This window comes from Magnolia sinica, chromosome 4 (assembly GCF_029962835.1).
Source record: "Magnolia sinica isolate HGM2019 chromosome 4, MsV1, whole genome shotgun sequence".
Classification (NCBI taxonomy): domain Eukaryota; kingdom Viridiplantae; phylum Streptophyta; class Magnoliopsida; order Magnoliales; family Magnoliaceae; genus Magnolia; species Magnolia sinica.
In genome coordinates, this window is record NC_080576.1 from 25,801,839 (window position 1) to 25,822,828 (window position 20,990).

A 20,990-nucleotide genomic window follows, 5' to 3' on the forward strand; every position below is an offset into this window, starting at 1 on the left:
TCCACGTTGAATCAACAGCTCCTGCTGAGTGGGTTGAACGATTTCTCCAGTAGCATGTTCTAACAGCCCTTTGATTCAATGTGTGGACCGCACAATTTTGTGCAAGTATGGCTGTTTGCCTCAACCCCCAAAATTCATGAACGGTCTATCCACAACAGGGTCCAACGGTTGGGACGTTCAGATCCATGGCCATGCGTGTGATCCTGTGCATATAAGGAAAACAAAGCTCAGGAATTGGGGGCACGTGGATACCACCTATGAATTGTACAGGCCTGAAGAACGGTTGGTTGGTCGGACCACATGGTAAATAGCCCAGCAAGTGGGCCACAGCTTGGATAAGCTATAGCCGTGGAGTTTGACCATCAGAACCGTATTGAGTGGTTAAAGAAAATAAAAAAGAAGGAAAAAAAAAAAAACAAACACACTTGTGAAGGGATGTTGTGGTTAAAAACACCAAATTACTGCTGGGTTTTTAGCATTGGCCTGCCAATGCGTTGTTTTATGAATTGGATGGACTTTAGCGTGGCCTTACATCTGATCGTATCCCTTGATTTGTAGTCATGGGCATGATCACCAATTGACAGTTTGATCGATCTAATCAATGGCTCTATTAGAATGGTGTCAGGGGTGCAATTTGGACGGGCTGGATCAGCATCTATGCACTCCACCCTTGAAGTTGAAGGAGCTCCTCCGTTTTACGACTGAGCCCGGAATGGATTTTGCAACGAGCTACTGAAATCATGGCATCTCGTGCATGGGTAAACCTGGCATTCATGTACACTCGCAGAGTCCAATTTTATTTTCTTATGGAGTTGGGAACAAATTGCCCTGATTGAACAACCTTAACCATTTGATTTCATCTCTTGACTCGGAACTGGGACCATATTCTTCTTAGGGGTGGCAATGAATGGACCGGGCCAATCATCATTGGCTTCAGACTGGCAAATCTCGACCCAAGTTTAGGGTTGGCACCATGGCCCTACAAGGTCCGGCGGTCCATCCATTTCCACCCTATTCTAGTCTGTACTGAGGGGACTCTGATGAGCTACCTGCCACCTGCAATGAACGCTTGTTGTAATCAGATGGCCCATCGGTAATCTGTACAGTTCTCTACTAATTAATCTATCCTAACTAGTTATTAATGTTTATCAAATGGATGGTTGAAAGTAAAATAGTGAGTGGTCCCAATTCAAAGGTGAAAAAAATTGGATAGTTAATATTATTTTCTAAGTGTAATTTAAACCATGCGTACGTTTAAAGAGTCGCCACAATTTTGCAAGTGGTGCAAAATTGATAGGAGAGCCTACCCTATCCAATGTCTAGGATCTCCTGAAGTGGAAGAATTTTGGCGCATGGACCATCCAAAGTGGGACGGTTGGATCACAAGTCCATCGTACGGCCAGTACAATCTGGAAAGCCCAGGACTGTTCGAGCTATATTGGTACGATATCCCGTGCCTAACAAGCCATGGAAATGCCAAGGCGACCGTCTAGAGGACGGATAGAAGAAGGGCTCCAGAGATCCGGACCGTTCACCACCTGCTGCCCCCACCAACGTATCCTATCCTCTTGTGTTCCACTCATCAAATGAGCAAGGCATCTCAGCTAAAAATGGATGGCTAGACACAAATAACGATCAATCTCTTAAGATCTTACGTGGATTGGAATGGGTTAAAAATTAAAATAATATAATAGAAATGCTCCTTCAGAGTCGTACAATTGCACCTTAAAAAAAAAAAAAATGTTTAGAATTTCATTTTCCTCTAAAATAATATAATACTTTCGTGCACCCAAGATGTTTTTAGCCGTAGGCGTTTAATCACTACTGTTTCTCTGGTGTGGTCCACTTAAGCTTTATATCTACTTTATTTTTGGGCTCATGCTCCAAAATGACCTGGAAAAAAAAAAGGATAGATGATGTGGATAAAACACATACATCATGGTGGCCCTACAATGCTCGGCGGCTGGGATATCCCCGGTGGTAAGGTCACTGAGCAATCCACTTCCGTTTGCGTGATGTGTGAATTCTCAACCACTAGGGAGCTCGGGCAACAAAAAACTCTGTGGGGGCCATTTTAATGTATTTGTGGCATCCACTCTGTCCATCATTTGTCCCAGTTTGTGTTAGGACGTGTAACAAAAAATCAAGGTCAATCTAAAACTCAAGTGGGCCACACCACTCGGAAAAGTGGGAAGAGCCCTTGTTGTTTAGCTTTCCCCTCATTTTGGCGGGACTCACCTTGAATAGGCCGTGTGAGATGCTTGCAAATGCTTCCGTTCGAGCAGCCACACTAACTTCCTTGGCACATTCGGTAAATGAGCTTTGCTATGCTAGGTGTGGTGTCGATTTAGAGTAATATATATAATTTGGAATTGCCGCAATGTGGCTTAAAATTTATAGCTAGTTAGAAATCATAAAATAATTTAAGGGCTGGGGAATTGTGAAATTTCTCGACCCTAGTGACTTTTATGATAGATCTGTGGCTGACAATTCTAATTAAATATTTCAGAAATAAAAAATGAAGAAATTAAGCATCTTTTTCTACTCGAAAATTTGAAAATTTCCAGAATTTAAACAAATTATAGAAGAAACTACATTTGAGAGTCATTTTACTAAAACAGTCTAGCTAACTTACAGTGGAGTAAAAGAATATCAAGATACAAGCAAGAAGGTGAATGGTATGTATAGATATTGATGTGGACTTGGGAGATTGAGAAAGGAGCAAACGAGATAATCTTTTGCAAAAATAGATGATCGTGCATCCTTAATTCTAACTCTATGGATTGATAAACTTCCCTTGGAACTGTCAAACTTATGGTGTAGAGTTATCCTTGCAAATTCTCATCACGTGCACTTCTCACTCAAAATAACCCTTACTCCAGAACTTCTCATTCTCACTTAGCTTCTCTTGACGTACGAGAAGACATGAGCAATAAGCAACTTGAGCCACGTTTTGTGAACTAGATTGGTAGGAATATGATTTTTCTCAATGATGTAGCCAATTTTTGTATTTTTTCGATATAGTTTAGGTGATAAGAGTTGTCTCGTTAATGCACAGACAAATTTTCATGATTTTCGAGACATTTTTACCACTTTTACCGCCCTATGGTGGCTAATCCAACCAAGGGATGATGACTAAAGTGCAGCTTAAGTGGATCCTTGGATCTGCTGAGGTGGGTGGGATCCTTGACCGTGAGGCCCAATGTAATATATGTCTTACACCCATGATGTCCAGCCGTTTTGAATACTCAATTTAAGATGACCGCAAAAATGAAGTAGATACAAATCTCAGGTGGACCATAATATAAGAAATTGTAGTAATGGACCAGTAAAAATTTCTCATGTGCCACAAAAGTTTGTATAAGGTGTTATTTGTGTGGTTTAATCGTCTGGGTCTTTGTGACATTATCAACAGGTTGGATAGCAAATAAACATTCTGGTGGCCCATGAAGTTTTTAATGGTGGGGATTCAATAACTGCTATTTCCTGTACAATGGTTCAACTAAGATTTGAATTTGATTCATTTTTGGGATGGCGCCCTAAAATGAGCTTTCAAAATGGATGGACGGTGTGGATCCACCGAAACCACGCCCCAAGGTTATGGATCAAACCTGATTTTCGGGCCCAAGACTAAACAGGGGAGGGCGCGGATGTCATCAACACGTCATAGTGGGCCCACAGCACTCAGTTCCCTGCAGCTCACTTAAGAGGGAGGCGGATTGGCTGGTGTACCACACACCAGCTATATGGCTGTTGTAGGTACGTGTCGCGCGAAGACGAGCACCACGGACGGTTCAAAGGAGATCAAAGTTTTATGGGCCATAGTGATGTATTTATTATACCTAAACCATTCATATATTTTTAGATATCACTTTAGAGCATTATCCAAAAAAAGAATCATGTCCAAAGATCATCTGGACCACACCATAATTAGCCATGGAGATAATGATTGTCACCGTTAAAAAATTTGTAAGGCCCACCATAATGGTTATTTTCCATCCAATCTGTTCATAATGTCACAAAGACATACATGAAGAGGAAAAACAAATTTCATATTCATCCAAAAGTTCTATGACCCCAAAAAGGGTTTCAACGGTAGACGTTCACTCTCACTACTTTTTGAAGTGTGATCCACTTGATAATTAGATCCATCTTATTTTTCATCTCAACCCTTAAGAATAACTCGCCAAATGGATGGTTAATTTGGATATAAAGCGCCAAATGGATGGATAGTTTGGATGTAACACAATCCTCGTAATGAGACCCACAAAACTTGCTGCCGTCAATATCAGCAATATAGCTGGCGGAGGAAGACTAGCCAATCCGCTTCCCTTAGATGGGGGGTTGAGCAGGGCGCGGATTAGCTACTGACAGGTTAAGTAGCGAGCCTGGCTACTGAAGTGTCACCAAGCTCTGTGGCCCTATCATGATGTATGTTTTGTATCCATATCATCTATCCATTTGGAGAAATCATTTTAGAGTAATAAATCTTAGTGGGCCACAAAAGTTTTAAATTAATCTGGTTAGATCAATTTGATATTTGAGTTTTCTCTTATTTTATGTCTTTTTTAACTTTTGAAGAGGATGGATTTCAAATAAAATTATGATGGGCCTTAGGATAGTTTCAACGGTGGGAATCACTCTCCCCATTATTTTCTATGGTGGGGTCCACTATAGGTTTTTATCTGCCTCATTCTTTGGCCCATGACCTGAAATGATATCTCAAAATAGATGGACGGTGTGGATACAACACATACCTCATAGTGGGGCCCACAGAACTTGGTGACGTCACTTCAGTAGCCCACTCGCTACTCAACCTGTGAGTATCTAATCCGCGTCCGGTTGAAAACCCGCGTGCACTGCGCAAAGCCTTGGGTCGTGGATTGCGTGTAACTACTCTGCCCTAAAACCCTAGGAGCTTCTCTCCTCTCTCCGCACCTCTCTACCGTGCATCCATCGTTGAAGAAGAAGAACGATAGAGAAGGTTGGGCAGGTACGCTTGTAAAATTTCACGGTTCTCCTTTTCTCTTCTTCTTCTCTCTCCTTCTCTGTGTGTATATCACCCTCCGGGCATTTGTTGTTAGAATTCAGGGTCTACTTTCTGTTTTTCTTTTTTTTTTTTGTTTTTTTTGTTTGAGGCATGAGATGTGTTTGGATAGGCAGGCGAATGGGGTTCAGGTAATTGAGATTAATCAAGCGGAAATGATGAAAATTTGTTGATGTTTTCTACCATTCGCCATGCGGAGTTATCCCTCAAAATCGCCGTCACTGTTCTTTCGAGTTTCAAGTCTAACTCGAAAGCGATGTAGTTGCAATTTGGAAGACAGACACTTGGTGTGAATGATACTGAAAGAAATCTCAATCCGGTTATTTCTACTATGCTAGGCAAATGATTGCAATTCGATTATGTGGTGCATCCAAACGTAAGTGAATTGAATCACAAACATTCGATCTTAGTCAAGAGGAAATGACAAGATAATGATTCTTTGTAGCGATCTTGACGAGGAAGCAGCCTTTGGATTGCAGCTTTTGCTCCTTTCTAGTCCACAGCTCAAAAGGCAGGAGTGGCAGCTTGTTGAGCTGGGCCATTGGGCTTCTGGTCCCAGCCCTTTGTATGTTGCGCCTGACCTTGTTGAAGGCATGTGGGTCAGATCTGTGCCTGATATTGAAGCCCAATTAATGAAAATTATTTATGAAAATAATGCAGCATGATACATTATTAACATAAACAACTCTCTAAGCATCCGATCTCCTCTCTTCTTCCTCTACCATTTATCTCAAAATGGCAATCAAAGGTGACCAACTTCGTGGATAATGTAAAACAATGACTCAGTCCTCTATTATAATCAATGTGGACCGATCATTTTCCTAGCCATTAATATGATGAGTATCTTATCAAATTTGCCATCAAGTGGAATGGATAACCTAAGGTGTTTCGTGTGAGTCCCACATGATTGACAGTCCAAACTCCAAACCACTAATCAGACCTCTAGTCTAATATATTATATATGTACGCATCCATTTTCATAGTCATTGATAAGATGGTTAGGCATGCATGTAAAAAGGTTTTTTGGGGGGATAGGCAACCAAAGGTGGGCATTGCATGATGGATAATTCAAATCATTAATCGGACTTATGATCAATATCGACTGCCCATTTTCAATCCATGACTAGATAACTAGGATCATCATATTAAAGGTACTTTGAAGAGGGATTGCCAATCAAAGGTAGGCCTACATGATGGGCTACTTGGATCAACAATTATAGATTCTCTAGAATAATAAACATGGTGAATCTATTTTCTAAGCTGATGATTAGAGTAATTGGAACAAAATCACTTGTAAGAAGGATCACAAATTGAATGTAGGGCACACATAATGGACAATTCATATCAAGGATTGGATGTCTATTTTAATTAGTAATGGTCATATGGTTAGGAGCATCTAATCAACATATTTTTAGAAAGGATTGCTAATGAAAGGTGGACCTCGCATGATAGACGGCCCATATCATTAATTAAACCTTCTCTAGCACTGATCATGTAGTTATGGCCATCAAATCATTCGTAATAAAAGGTAGGGCCAATGCTTGGACCTCTATTATAATCAATAAGAGTCGTCCATTTTTTAGCCATTGGTCAGATGGTTAGGAGCATCCAATTAATTTAATTTTTAAAGGGATTTTTATTCAAAGGCGAGTGCCACATGATGGATAGGACAATCTATGACCTTTTAAAGAATAGTTGTGTGGCACATCCATTTTCTTAGGCATTGATCAGATGATTTGGATCATCCAGTCAATGTGACTTTGAAGGGGGATTGACAATCAAAGGTAGGGTCCACATGATGGACGATTCATATCAATGATTAGACCACTATTCTAAGCAATAAGGGTCATCCATTTTTCTAGTTGTCCATTGGATGGATATGAGCATGCAATCAACATATTTTAGAAAAGGGATTGCTAATCAAAGATGGGCTTAAATGATCGACTTATATTATTAATTGGGCCTTCTCTAGTATCATAAATATGATGCATCCATTTTCCTAGGCATTTATGATCTCTAGTTAAGTATTAACCTTTAGGGGCAAAATATACCCATCTTCAAGTCGACTTGAATGATCGCTCGGAGGACATTATTGAAATGGTGATTATTGGTTCCATTGAAATGTTGGAATCGGCTTCCCAACGTACGGTTTTGCTCATTTTAACGTAGAAAATAAATTGTCAATTGTTCCATATTACTAACTTTTCTCACGTATTATATTAACACCTTGTTTTGAAGGATGTCAAAGGGTTTCATGAAAACATCTTTTGTCCATTTTAAATAATTCCTATGATAAATCATCATGGCGATATAAAATATCATGAATCAAATGTGTTCTACTAAATGTAGAAATGTGTTTCGGCTCCTTACACGTGCTTAAAATAATATGTTATAAATTGTTTTACTAATCCTTCGTCCATGTTAGAGTCAATATCAGAGTATAGATCCATCATATATTTACATTTATATAACAATTTTATAATTCAAACAAATAATAAATTTATATTAATACTTATCAAGTATTATAAGTAGATAAAATAATACAATCATCTAATGGAATTATATAAAAAAATTGTATATAAATAAAACATTAACATGAGTTCCATATATCAAAATAAGTTATAAAATGCTTTAAGAACTAACCATGATGATGTTGATAATAAAATCAAATACTTATTTCATCTTACAAAAATTTAACAAACATAAAAGAGCCAACAAGCTACAACCCTCAAAGAGTTTTCTTAATCGATAAAGGACGTATCCGCCCTAAGTCATAAACATTGCTCTAATACTATGATTGTCAAACTTTTTGCTTGTGCTCACTTGAGTAACAACATTTAGTTGTTTGGACTTCATTATCTCCTTGACGCAAGTTGGGGAGGAGTTCCACTTTGCATAACTTTCTCAGGAAGTGCAGCAAGTACCTGAGGAATTTGGGGATGTCATGCCCCACGAGTTAGTTGCCCAAGTCCCCCTTAGGAGGGCAGTCTACCACAGGATCGAGTTGGAGCCTGGAGCCAAACCAACTGAAAAACGTGACGCACCCCCGAAAAATGTAAGCGCCCTAGTGCCTTTATAGTCATAAGCTTTTCGGCTAGACCAGCTTCAAAGCTGTTGCGCGCTAAAGCCTTGACTTTATAGAGTGAGATCGAGACCTATATCTAGTCCCGGATCCTTCAGCAGCATCACAGCTAGCAAACCCACTTCTATTCACTGCCTTGTCCACAATAATATTCGCCCCTTTTGAATCAGCATGCCAATTTTCTACCTTGAACTCGATTGTACTTTCCATCTCTCAAAGTAAATCGGTCATGTCATTTCCCAGCATGTCAAACTCGCTCTCTTCCACTGAGACACGGGGTTGATGGTGTCAACAATTGATTTACTCTTGTTGGTACGTTCTTTGTATCTTCATCTGGTTGAGCAAGTTAATCGTCATATATCCACTAGAATATCGGGAGGATGTTCCGATACCTTATGAATTCGTTTTCTTAATGATTTTGAGTTTGGTTTATGCTTATTATGAACCTCCATTCTTTAATCCTTTTTTTTTTCTTGCATTTTACCGACGATTCCTGCTTTTAGGATTAATACCAATGCGTAATAAGATGTGGGAAATTTAACTTAAATGAGGGAAAGCATACGATCCCTAGAGAGATAACTTGGTAGGTGTTGGGAAAGAAAGGAGTCTCAAGTGGATATATCAACATGGTTAAGGATATGTAGAGGAGACTGTTAACTGGGGGTGCAACTCAAGCGGGTTGGGTTGAGTTGAGGGTCAACTCAAGCCCAACCCAACCTCAAGAGGAGTTTGCCAAGGCCCAACTCAACCCATGCTACCTCAGCCCAACCTAACCCATGTATTTAATACTCAACCTTACGAAATTCGGGTTGGGTTAGGTTAGATCGGGTTTGGTTTGGTGGGGTCGGGTTAATACCTACAACTAGTAAACTAATGCATGAAGTGAAAACATCTAACCATCTAATAACACCCAGTGTTTTAAATAGTGGTAGTATGATGCGTAGCGCTCAGCCCTATATAGCATGTAGCAGATATACGTAGCGTGTAGTGTAAGCTACATGATACTTTTATTTTTTAATTTAAAAATAGGAAAAATATAATAAATAGTGAAAAAAAGGGAAAAAATATAAAAATGCCTAAAAGATTATTTATTTTATCAATTATAAGCATGTTCAAAAAAGTTATTAGTTATCATTTATCAAAAGCCAATCCACATATATAAGCTAAATCAAATAATTATCACATCAACAACTTTCTAAGCAAACCACTTTAATTAATAATATCAAATTGAAACCACAAGTCACAATTATGAAAAGAAATAAAAAATCCCATGGGTTAAAAGTAAGTACAATACAAGTGTCACATTCCTAGAGTTGAGCTAGAGTCCTCAGCTCGAGCTCGGCTCAGCTCGGCCTTTGAGCTTGGATCAGCAGCTCGGCTCGGCTCGGCTCGGCTTGGCTCAGTCAGCAGCTTGGTCTAGTTCGAGCCGAGTTTTCGACTATACCAAAGCTGGTCGGGTGGGGTTCGCTAATCGTACGAACACTACTCGCCGAATAGACGTTGGAAAAATGGAGAGAGATGAGAGGAGACTCACTTTTAGCTGCCGGTCGTTCGGACAAACGCTGGAAAATGGAGAGAGAGGAGATGATGGAGAGTAATAGCCGGTCGGGCACTGGAGAATGGCGAGAAGTAGACAATTCGGGTGAACGGGCGAGAGGATTTGGGCACTGGGGTTAGAGTTGGGCGAACGAGCGAGAGTTGAGATGATTTGGGCGCTGGGGTGGTAAGGGTTTTTTTTTTTTTTTAAAAAAAAAACCTATATATACTACACTCAAAAATTGATCTGAGTTGAACCGAGTCGACTCGAGCTAGGTCCAGCTCGGACTTGACTCGAAATGTTTCGAGCTCATTAAAACTGGCTCGACTCAGCTCAAACACAATTTCAATTCGAGTCGAGTCGAGCTTTTCCGAGTCGATCCGAGCGAGCTAACGAGCTAACTCGACTCGTGTACACCTCTACACATTCCTCAACATTAGAAAGAAATAAAACGTGAATTTTTATTTTTATTTTTTTAAATCTATAAAAAAAATACATTGTAGCTCACGCTACATGCTACATAGTTGTAGCGTATACTACGACCCTTGTAGCATATGCTACAGGGGATTTACGCTATTTGAGATGCTACGTAGCGCTACTACCACGCTACGCTACGGGCGCTATTTGAAACATTCATAACACCATCTAAGTAACATAGCTTCTGACATACCACTGACAAAATAAAGTCTACAATCTTAACCTTTGATTTTTAAATTGAGTGAGAGCCACTGAAAAATTTCTCATCATTGTGTTAAATTAGCTTGCTAATAATGATGTTCATAATCATCCATTTAGTGTAGGTTTCTTCAGTGGCCCGTATAGCAAGAAGTTCATAACATGGACAGTTCCAATCATCGAACCACTCAACATGTAGCAACACACCCTATATCCTGAGTTGTAAAGGCAAAGCGAACTGTTTTAATAGGGTTGTGACTTGTGAGTTGCAACTTATAAATATTCAATGGAGAGCCCCTTACGTGAAGGGGCAGAACATTTGTGAGCAATCCCAAACAACACCACGCTTGCCAGAGATCCCTATCATTCATCAAGTAGTACGCAATGTGAATATGCTATGGACGAAAAGTAATGGTGGTCTGCTGGTCATGTATGTCAAACTTGCATGAACTCTATTTTCTATCTAGGCCATAATTTTACGTTTATATCATGTATATTAGTCATAAGTCACATGTATATATACTACGCATAAGGTTCGGTCGGGTTGCTCGATGCCGCCTCAGCCCAAACTAACCTAGTCTAGGTTGGCCTGAGGATAGGGCAACCCCACCTCAACCCAAACGACCCAAAGTTCGGGTTGGACCTATCGGGTGACGACACTTGCTGCCAACCTAATGCGACACTCCTTTATTTGGGCTCAGGACCATCAATGCGAGCATAGAACTCCCATAGGTGCAATGTAATAGTCTATTACATAGGTTGATTACAAGCAAGTGCTACCTAATATTCTATTACATAGGTTGATTACAATCAATGAGTTTCTTACTATTGATTAAGTTAATGCAAATTTATATTTACAATGTGGAGATTTATACTTCTATTTTTATAGTTCAATATAACAGCAAACATGCAAGGTCTATAATAATGGCATTCATCATTTCATATATAAATTACAATATGAGTTCATTTATAAACAATATTGCATAACCCCAGCATATCACGCATTGGAGGAAATAGTGTACCGTGTACTTGTTCCTGTACCACATACCAAAGCGACCAACGATCCCGGTAACCTTGGCCTAACCCAATTTGCACCCTTAACAGTAACAAATGTGAGGACCGCTAGTGGAGAGACAAGTGAGTTCCTAATTATTGTAGGCTTACACCAGGTTGGTATTGAGCACATATATTTTTACATTGGTTATGGATGGGTAAAAGATGTTTTATAGGCAGAGTGACCATGATGTATGTTGGTTGCAAATGACAGTTTTGATTGGCGAGATGAGGCAATAGGTAAACACACGAAACTATGGAGGGACGTTGTAGAATGCAATTTTAGTAACAATAAGGTGGAAACAAGGAATTAGTTAATATTGCTGACCAAGAAGTACCCCATGGCCTTTTTTGATATCTTGGGTTGTTAATTCATGAGAGATTGAGAAGGATGTTGGTCATAGAATTAGAATTGGTCGGATGAAGAGATGCGAGTTTGGAGTTTATGCGATCGCTGCATATTGATCAAACTGATGGGGAGATTTTATAGGATTGCTATAAGGCCGGCCATGCTTTATGGGACCAATTGTTCGGGAAATGGCAATCACGGAACAACGTGTTGTTAGGACAAGTGTAGCTAAAATGAGGACGTTGAGGCAAGGTTACTGGTAAGACACATAAAATTAGAATTAGAAATGAACCTATGCGAGGAATTTAGAAGTAACACAAGTAGGTAATAAGATGAGGAGAAGTTGATGTAGATGGTTGTGCAATGGAGATCTGGAATTGCACCTATTAAAAGGAGTGAGTTGTTCAACTTGAAGAACTAGGTAATATGACCACGCTGGATGATGTTATCTGCTTCATAATATGATTTTATCTACTTAATAGTAATTAATAGACATTAATATAATTTTATTGTTTGTTTGGATTATGACACTACTATTTAGACGCAGTTGTGTAATAGATACGTATTCTCACATTGACTCTGACGTGGAAGAACTAGTGGAACAAGTTATAACATTTTATTTTAAATACATGTCTAAGCAACTAAAACATATTTTTAACTGAGACATGATCACACACAACTAGTTATACGTCCAACTAGTCCTTGTAGTTTAGGGATTAATTAATGTTAGTAAATGTTCCGACAAAAGAGTTATTTCATGTAAGTTTGGAAAAGGGGTAGCGGCTCGAGTGGGTCCCACCAAGGTGTTAATGTGAAATCCACCCCGATCATCAGGTTCGTCACCCCAAGGTAGACCTAGGTTTTGGAAATTATCCCCATTCATGGTTTAGGTGGACCACATGATTGGAAACGGTGTGCATGGAAAAGCTCTCCCTCTAAACTTTTTCCCTAGGTGTGGTCCACTTGAATCACATATGGGCCTGATTTTTGGGCCCCAGGCTTAGATTTTGGTGTGGCATCTAATGGTTAGAGTGCATTTCACACTCATAACAGTGGGCCCTGTAAAAATCAATGGTGGACGTCTCTTTCCTAATTGTTTCCATTGGCGTGGCTCACCTGAATCACAGGCTAGCCTGATTTTTTGGCTCTAGGCCCTGCATGGGATTACACATCTAATGGTTGTATCAAGGTGGGCCCCGTAAAAATCAAGTGTGGGTGTCCATCTCCTACCTATTCCGAGAAAACAATGATACATTCCAAAAAGTGGAGTTCTCAAGTCCAACTAGTTGAACCACAAGCTACAATCCAGCCATATAAGAACTTCCAAAGTATTAAGTGCATGTGAAATCTAGCCCTTCCAACAAGTTGGCCCCACCATGAGGGTCACCTAGTGCAATAGTCAGTAGTATGTACACATCAAGTGGTCCACACCATATAAAATAATATTTAGATATTGGTAAATAGTGAAACAAAGTCTAGTCCACTCAATGTGTGGTTGTTGGGGAGCTTTTTAGAAGGTGATGCTCATGATGGGCCAACCTATTAGACAGGTTGGATATCATATACACATGAAAGGTTGAACGTTATCTGACGGTTGGACCTTAACATATAGTCCAGCCTGTAAAAAGGAATTCTATGAGACGCACACCCTTGATTTTTGACGGGGCCTACTATGATGTGTATGTGAGATTCACTCCAACCATTAGATGTGTAATATATGTTGGATCTAGAGCAAAAAAATCAGGTTGACCTATGATTTAGGCGAACCACACTAAGGGAAACAATTAAAAGTGAGACATCCACCCTTGATTTTTTGCAAGGCCCATTATGATGATTATACAAAATTCACTCCAACCATTAGATGTCACACTAAAATGTAGGCCTAGGGCCCAAAATTTAGGTCCATTCGTGATTCAAGTGGGCCACACCAAGGGAAACAATTTGGTGGGCGAGCTTTTTCTTATTCACTATTTTCAATCCTGTGGTCCACCTGAATCATGGATGGGGTGGATTTTTGGACCCTAGGTTTAACATGGGGTGATAGACTTAATGGTCGGGGTGGATTTAACATTAACACCACAGTAGGCCCATGTGAGCTACCGACCCCTTTTGCAAAGTGAGGTTTAAATAACTCTTCTCTGCCAACATTTATTAACATTAATTAATCCCTTAAATTAGGTGAGGTAGTTGGTTTTCTCAGAATAGGTGGGAGATGGACACCCACCCTTGCTTTTGACAGGGCCCACCGTGATGTGTATGTGAGATCCACTCCAACCATTAGATGTGTGATCCCATGCTGGGCCCAAATCCAAAAATTAGGTTGCCTATGATTCAGGTGGCCGCACCAATGGAAATAGATGGGAGAGAGACATCCACCCTTGATTTTTATAGTGCCCACCATGGTAAGTATGTGAAATCCACTCCAATCATTAGATGCCACACCAAAAGGTAGGCCTGGATGCCAAAATTAGGCCCATACATAATTCAAGTGGGCCACACCAAGGGAAAAGTTTGGAGGGTGAACTTTTCCCTGTACATTGTCTCCAATCGTGTGGTCCACCTGAACCATGAATGGGGATAATTTTCGAGCATCGGGTCTGACATAGGGCGATGCACCTGACGATCGAGGTAGACTTCACGTTAACGTCACAGTGGCGCCCATTTGAGCCACGGCCCATTTTCCAAACTATTGTCTAATAACTGTTCTCTTGGGAATATTTATTGACATTGATAAATCCCTAAATTACAAAAACTAGTTGGACATCAAACCAGTTGTGTGTGAGCATCTCTTTTTAATTTAATAGTGCACATTTTATGTGATGTGTTTTATACCGTTGTGATGATTTATCACGAGAACTATTCAGAATAGGCAAAAATGTCTTCGTAAAGCTCTCTGACATCCTTAGAGACAAAGAGTTGCTACAAGATGAGAAATGTAAGCGTTGAGTAATAATTAGCGATTTTTATGGTAACCATTGGTCACAATGAACAAAGTTGTATGTTGTGAAACTGATTCCAACATTCTAATCAAACCATTTGCTGACATTTCAACAATATTCTTTGGTGATCATTCACCTTGAAGATGAGTCCATTTGCCTTTAAGTATTAAAAACCCCACAGAGATCATAAATGCCTTAGAAAATGAACAAGCTATGTTTATAATACTAGAGAGAGTCTACTTAATAATAAGACCATCCATCATTTGCGACCAACTTTAATTAGCAATCCCTTTAAAAATATATATTGATTGGATGTTCCAAACCATCCGACCAACAACTAGAAAAATGGATTCCTTTGTTGACGAGAATAGATGCCCAATAATTAATATAAACTGGCCATCAAGTGGGCTCTACCTTCAATTGTCAATCTCTTAAAGGTCACTTTAATCTGACAACCTTAATCATCTTATCAATGCCTAAGAAAATGTCCATCATGTGGGCGCTATGTTTCATTACTAGTCTCTCTCTTAAAACTCATTGTTTGATGGCCCTAACCATTTGATCAGTGCCTAGGAAAATGGATGGAACATATTTAGTATACTAGAGAAGGTCCAATCTAATGATCTGTGCCTGTCTATCATGTTGGGCCTAGCTTTGGCTAGTAATCCGTCTCAATAACACGTTAAATTGGATGCTCCTTGCCATCCTATCAAGAGTTGAAAAAGTGGAAGGTCTTACTAGTTAGAATGGAGGCCCAATCATTGATATGAACTATCCATCACATGGGCCAGACCTTCATTGCCAATTCTTTCTACAAGCCACTTTGGTTTGATGGCCCTAACCATTTGTTCAATGCCTAGGAAAATGAAGGGCCATATTTATTGCACTAAAGAATGTCCACTTAATGGTTTATGTCGTCCATCATGTGGGGTCAACCTTTTATTAGTATTACCTCTTGAAAGTTTCTTTGAAATTAGGATCCTAACCATCTAATCATGGACAAAAAATGGATAGTCCATATTAATCACGATAGAAGTCCAAATCTCAATTGAATTGTCCATCACGTTGGGCTCACCTTTGGTTGTCTATCCTTCTGCCAAAAAAAAATAAAAACTTTTTTGAATGGATGATGATCCTAACCATATGATCAATGGTTATGAAAATAGACAGCCCGAATTTATTAAACCATGGTAAGTTCGATTAGTGATTTGGACTGTCAATTATGTGAGCCCCACATAAACCACCGTTGGCTGCCCATCCCTCTTAAAGGTCAATTTGATCGGATAATCCTAACCATCTGAGCAATAGATAGGAAAATGGATGGTCCAAATTGATTATAATAGAGGTCCCGTCATTGATTTGAATTCTCTATGAAGTGAGGTCCACCTTTGTTTCCCATTTTCAGGGGAAAAAAAGGGGGGTTGGAGAGGAGAAGTGAAGGGAGGTTAGGAGAGTTACTTATGTTAATAATGCATCATGTGGCATTATTTTCGCAAAATAATTTTTTTTTCCTTTATTTCAAAACAACAACATCTAAACAACATTGTACGAAAATATATAAAACAGACAATGCCATTAAACAATGTTTGCAAATAAAATTAGGTTTTGGAACTAAGTTTTCAGAATTTGCTTTCCATTGAAATTTGGTTCAAAAACGGAAAAAGAAAGAAGAGTAGCTACCAGACACGCCTAGGATTGTAACTGCAATTTGATCATTTCCACTTTATTAGTTTCATTGGAATGCTCTCACGACTCCTGTGAGGAGAGATTGAAGAGGTGAATCACTGCACTAGTTTGAGTGATCCAGGTCAATCATTAGGTGGGTTCAATTGTGAGTAGTCCTGGCTCATAAATTAGTCAAATCCACTGATCAGGTTGGCCACACTTGTACTAGCCTACTAGAAAAATGGACAGTTAGAGAGAAAAGCACCTGCACAAGTACCACCCACCTGGAGTATGGATCAGTATGGACCTTGGACTGTACATGTTCTTGTTGAGCCAAGCTTGGTACAGGGCCCTGATCTCACGCACAAGTGCCACATTGTCATACATTTTATGTTTATCACATTGTAACTGGGCTGTTAATATTGTGAAAGATGGTCTCTGAATTATAGTTGCCTTCACAGTTCATACTTAATTAGCATTATATAGTCATTGCTTGTGGAAATTCCGGAAGAAAATCAGTGTATTATCACATCAAACATGCATCAATATTTGCATTTTCCGATCCAATTTAACTTTTAGGGCCTGTGTGGATTTGTGAAAAGCATGGTAAAGGAAATAGTGTTTCTCAGGAATCTTATTTCCGGGGAATTGGGGGAAGGTAACATAGTTATCCCTGCATGTTTTCAACAAGATTTTCCTAGAAATGTCAAACCTATTTTCAAATTTATTGTTTGCCAAAAAAAAGTTTTCTTGGAAAAAAAAAATCCTAATAGCCATTGGCATGTGCCAGATTAACACATTTGGCGCATGGGATGCTAGAAAGTGGACAGCTGCACGTGGCATTCATAACATACGTGGGGTGCTTGAAGCAAAATTGTGGCACATGTCACGTGCTTAGCTGTATGGTGGCACGTGTGGCACAAGAAACACATTGGCACATTTGACACGTGCACTTAAAGCTAGTGGGTCGCACTTGTGCACAATTGGCACATTTGACACATGTGCACTTAAAGCTAGTGGGTAGCACTTGTGCACAATTGGCACATTGGCATATGTGGTATATGTGGAGCAATTGAAGATGGCTGAAGGCACGTGAAACATTGGCACATGTGGGTTGCTTTGCACATGTGGGGCATAAGAGAAGATGGATGGTGATACATGTCTCATATTACTGCATGGGACCTTTGCCCATTGGGGCACAAGAGAAGATAGATGGTGGTACATGTGGCACTTTAGCACGTGGGACACTTTGCACATGTGGGGTGCGAGACAAGATGGATGGTAGCTCATGTGAGACACTAGGCACTAGTGCATGTGGGTTGCAAGAAAAGAGGGATGGAGGCACATGTGGCATATTGGCACATTTGGGTGATAACCAAAGATGGACAATGGCACATGAGAGGTGATTGAAGGTGGTCTATGGTACATTTGTGTTGAACTCTTGAAAAACTCATTCTCCATCCATCATTAGAAAATGCCTTCATTAGGAGTGGAGGTGAGAAAATAAATTTATTGATTTTCCAACGAAAAAAAGCAAGTGGGAAATGGTTTTTCCCACAAAGAAAGGCTTCACAAACAACGGAAAGTTAGTTCCATGGGAAATGGTGTTTCCTTTCCTTTCCATTAATCCAAACATGCCCTTAGGGTATGTTACGGTGCCACTAAAAATGAGTTTTAATGCATTTTTCTCATGCCATGGGTGACAGCGCCCATTGAATGCACACCAATGGTTATATTCAAACTAAGAGTGCCCTCCTAGGCATCCAATGGGACAGAAATTTCGCCAGAAACTGGTTTTCTTGATATCGAGTTAGATTGACAGTTCAGATTTCAAATACATGGCACATATTAGTGTGTGTGAGTCACAGTCATCACTGCCTCTCAAAAAAGTGTTTTTCTTCAGAAATAGAAAGAAAAAAGGGGGGAGGGGGGAGAGTGCAGCTTTCCTGACAAGTTCACAGTAAGTAGCAGATTTAAAGAGAACTGAACAATAGGTGGCATCCAAACACCACTTTTATTTTAGATGAATGTGAAACCGAGTTGCATGCCCATAGAAACCTCGTTTAGTTGGTCAGTGATTGGTCAATCGACCACTGTTAGGGGCACTTCAGGATATGGGAATGTCGGAAAGGGGCCCTAGGTGGAATTTCGACCTGTGAATAGGTGGCTAGATGAGGTTGTTTTTGTCTCGCTACATGGCTGAGCATGTCTGATTGTTATGTGCATTTCAGGCCCCTGTAGACTCCAATCAACTATAAGTAAATAAATGCATGCGTGCGGGCAATCATTTTACTCTTTTTTGTCATTTGATTTTCCTTTGCTTGGCAGAGGCCAGTTTTGCGTGACTCAGAAAGACAATGAGGTTAGAGAAGTGTTGGTTCTGCTCCTCCACTATTTATCCAGGGCACGGTATCCAATATGTTCGCAATGATGCGACGGTAATGCTCTCTCTCTCTCTCTCTATGTATGTATGTATCTATCTATCTATCTCTACACGTTTTTTTTAGGATCCCTTCCTAGTAGAAAAAGGTATCTGGCCAATCCACTTATCAAGTGGGCCATGTGTGTACTTTGGATGGGTGGTTGTACATTGTTTTCAATGATGTGGCCCACCTGACAAGTGGATTGACCTGGTTTTATACTGGACAATCTTCATGATGGGGGCCAACATATTGGTCAAGTTGGATGTCATACATGTATGAGATTCAAGAGCCATTAACTTGGTGCCAGCACTGATAGTGGTGGTATCATTCGGGTACCATGTAAGCATTCCCCATTTAAGTCTTTGGAGCACTTGATCGGTTTTGAGTGCTGTGTTGAGTGCTTTGACTACTTACCATTTTCTTTGTTTCTTTCCTGTGTTGTAAAGAAACCAAGTTACTGAGTCTCAATGGTAGACGGTGCGAATCCAGATTGAGTTCTTAGGGTTCAAGCCCAGCCTACGTTTTTTTTTTTAAAAAAAAAAAAAAAAAAGAAGAAGAAGAAAAAAGAAGAAGAAGAAAACACCATGTTACTGGGTCCAAGCCTGTAGGTCAATGTTAGATGGGGGGTATCAACATTGAGGTCTCGGGGTTCAGGCCTAGGTCACCTATTAAAAGAAATGAAACCGAGTTATTCCTTTAACCTGATGTGAGTCATCATGCCATCGAGTCTGCTCATTCAAGTTCGTAAACATTGGTGTGCTATTCCATCCACACATCATCATCTCCATCGTCATTGTCCGTCTTTATCATCATAAGCCTTGTCCCAGCTATTTGGGGTCAGCTTTCAAGATTTATGGCAAAGCTTTGACAACTAGCTGCCTGTCTGATATCAACCCCCATCCATTACCCGAGCTTGAGGCTGGTTGGCGCATTGCTACTAGGGAGTGTGTCGGTCACATGTTCATATGTATTTCTTTTGTTTTTTTTTCTATGCTATCTATTCTAATTCATGTGTTGTTTCTGACTTCGCATGAGTACTGGGATGCCTTTCCCGGTGATAATATCTGCCTCTCTTGAACATCTGTCTGCAGATTTTCCGGTTTTGCCGATCAAAATGCCACAAAAACTTCAAGATGAAGAGGAATCCTCGCAAAGTAAAATGGACAAAGGCATACAGACGGCTGCATGGAAAGGATATGACACAGGTAAGACAATTCTTTTTCCTTCTCCTTCTCAAATTGCAACTTTGCCTTGACATATGGTTGCATGAATAAGATGGTTGTTGGTTTCTTTCAAGGATTCAACCTTTGAGTTTGAAAGGAAGCGAAACAGGCCAGAGAGATATGACAGGAATCTTGCGGAGAACACATTGAAGGCCATAAAGAAGATTGATAAAATAAGAGTAGATAGGGAGGCCAAACACCATTCACAAAGGTTTCTCCATCTCATTCCATCCAGTTTATTAAGATGAATTGTGTATTTTGCAAATATGATCATTTCTCATACACAGACAGATCTATGCATGTATGTTGTATTCGTACTTACACTTTGGGGAAATTTGCAGGATGAAGGGGAAGAGAGCCAAGGAACAGAAGGAAGCAGCCAAGGAGTTGGAACAAAGCATTCACATGGTCAAAGCTCCTGTCGCCCTCCAACAGGAGCCCTCACTCACCCTTCCAAAGATCAAAGTCCAAGTCTCAAAACCGCAAACAGAGGACCATCTAATGGAGGAATGATGATGGTACTCGTGAGAAAAGAGATCTTCTGTGAGGCATCGCAACTGATTATATATCTTAGGAATATTGTTCTGAGCTTACAAATTTCCAAAAGATATAATGAAAACAGCTTATTTTTGTATGGCCGGTAGTTTCAGCAGATGCAGTAAAGCATTTCGTTTTTCTTGTTTTGAGATGCTTGTTGCTATTGAATCGTGTATACTGCTGCGTGTTGATTATGGGATTGCGATTATTTTGGTTCCTTGTTCAAGGATCTGGGGCCATCTCTCTTGCTTGGTGGAAGTTGTTTTGCCCATCATTTGGGCACCATGATTGAATTCCAACGGAGTTTGGCATTGCTTGCCTTTGGGCATGCTGTCAGATTGAATTGCTATTATTAGAAGCAGCAAAATCAACCAAATCTTAGTTACCTTTCTTACCATTGATATCGATGGATTGGGCTCCCAATTGCAGGTAGCTTTCAGGTTAGATTTAAATGAATGCG

General features: G+C 40.0%; 1 protein-coding gene across 1 annotated transcript; it reads left to right on the top strand.

Annotated features, from left to right (window-relative positions):
• The first annotated feature begins 4,862 nt into the window (after nucleotides 1–4,862).
• Nucleotides 4,863–20,756, top strand: LOC131242844 (probable ribosome biogenesis protein RLP24). Its single transcript, XM_058241758.1, has 5 exons — nucleotides 4,863–4,993; nucleotides 18,676–18,785; nucleotides 19,862–19,975; nucleotides 20,068–20,204; nucleotides 20,335–20,756. Exons 2-5 carry the CDS (start codon nucleotides 18,705–18,707, stop codon nucleotides 20,504–20,506), a joined length of 504 nt encoding a protein of 167 aa, XP_058097741.1. The 5' UTR covers nucleotides 4,863–4,993; nucleotides 18,676–18,704; the 3' UTR covers nucleotides 20,507–20,756.
• The last annotated feature ends 234 nt before the right edge of the window (nucleotides 20,757–20,990 follow it).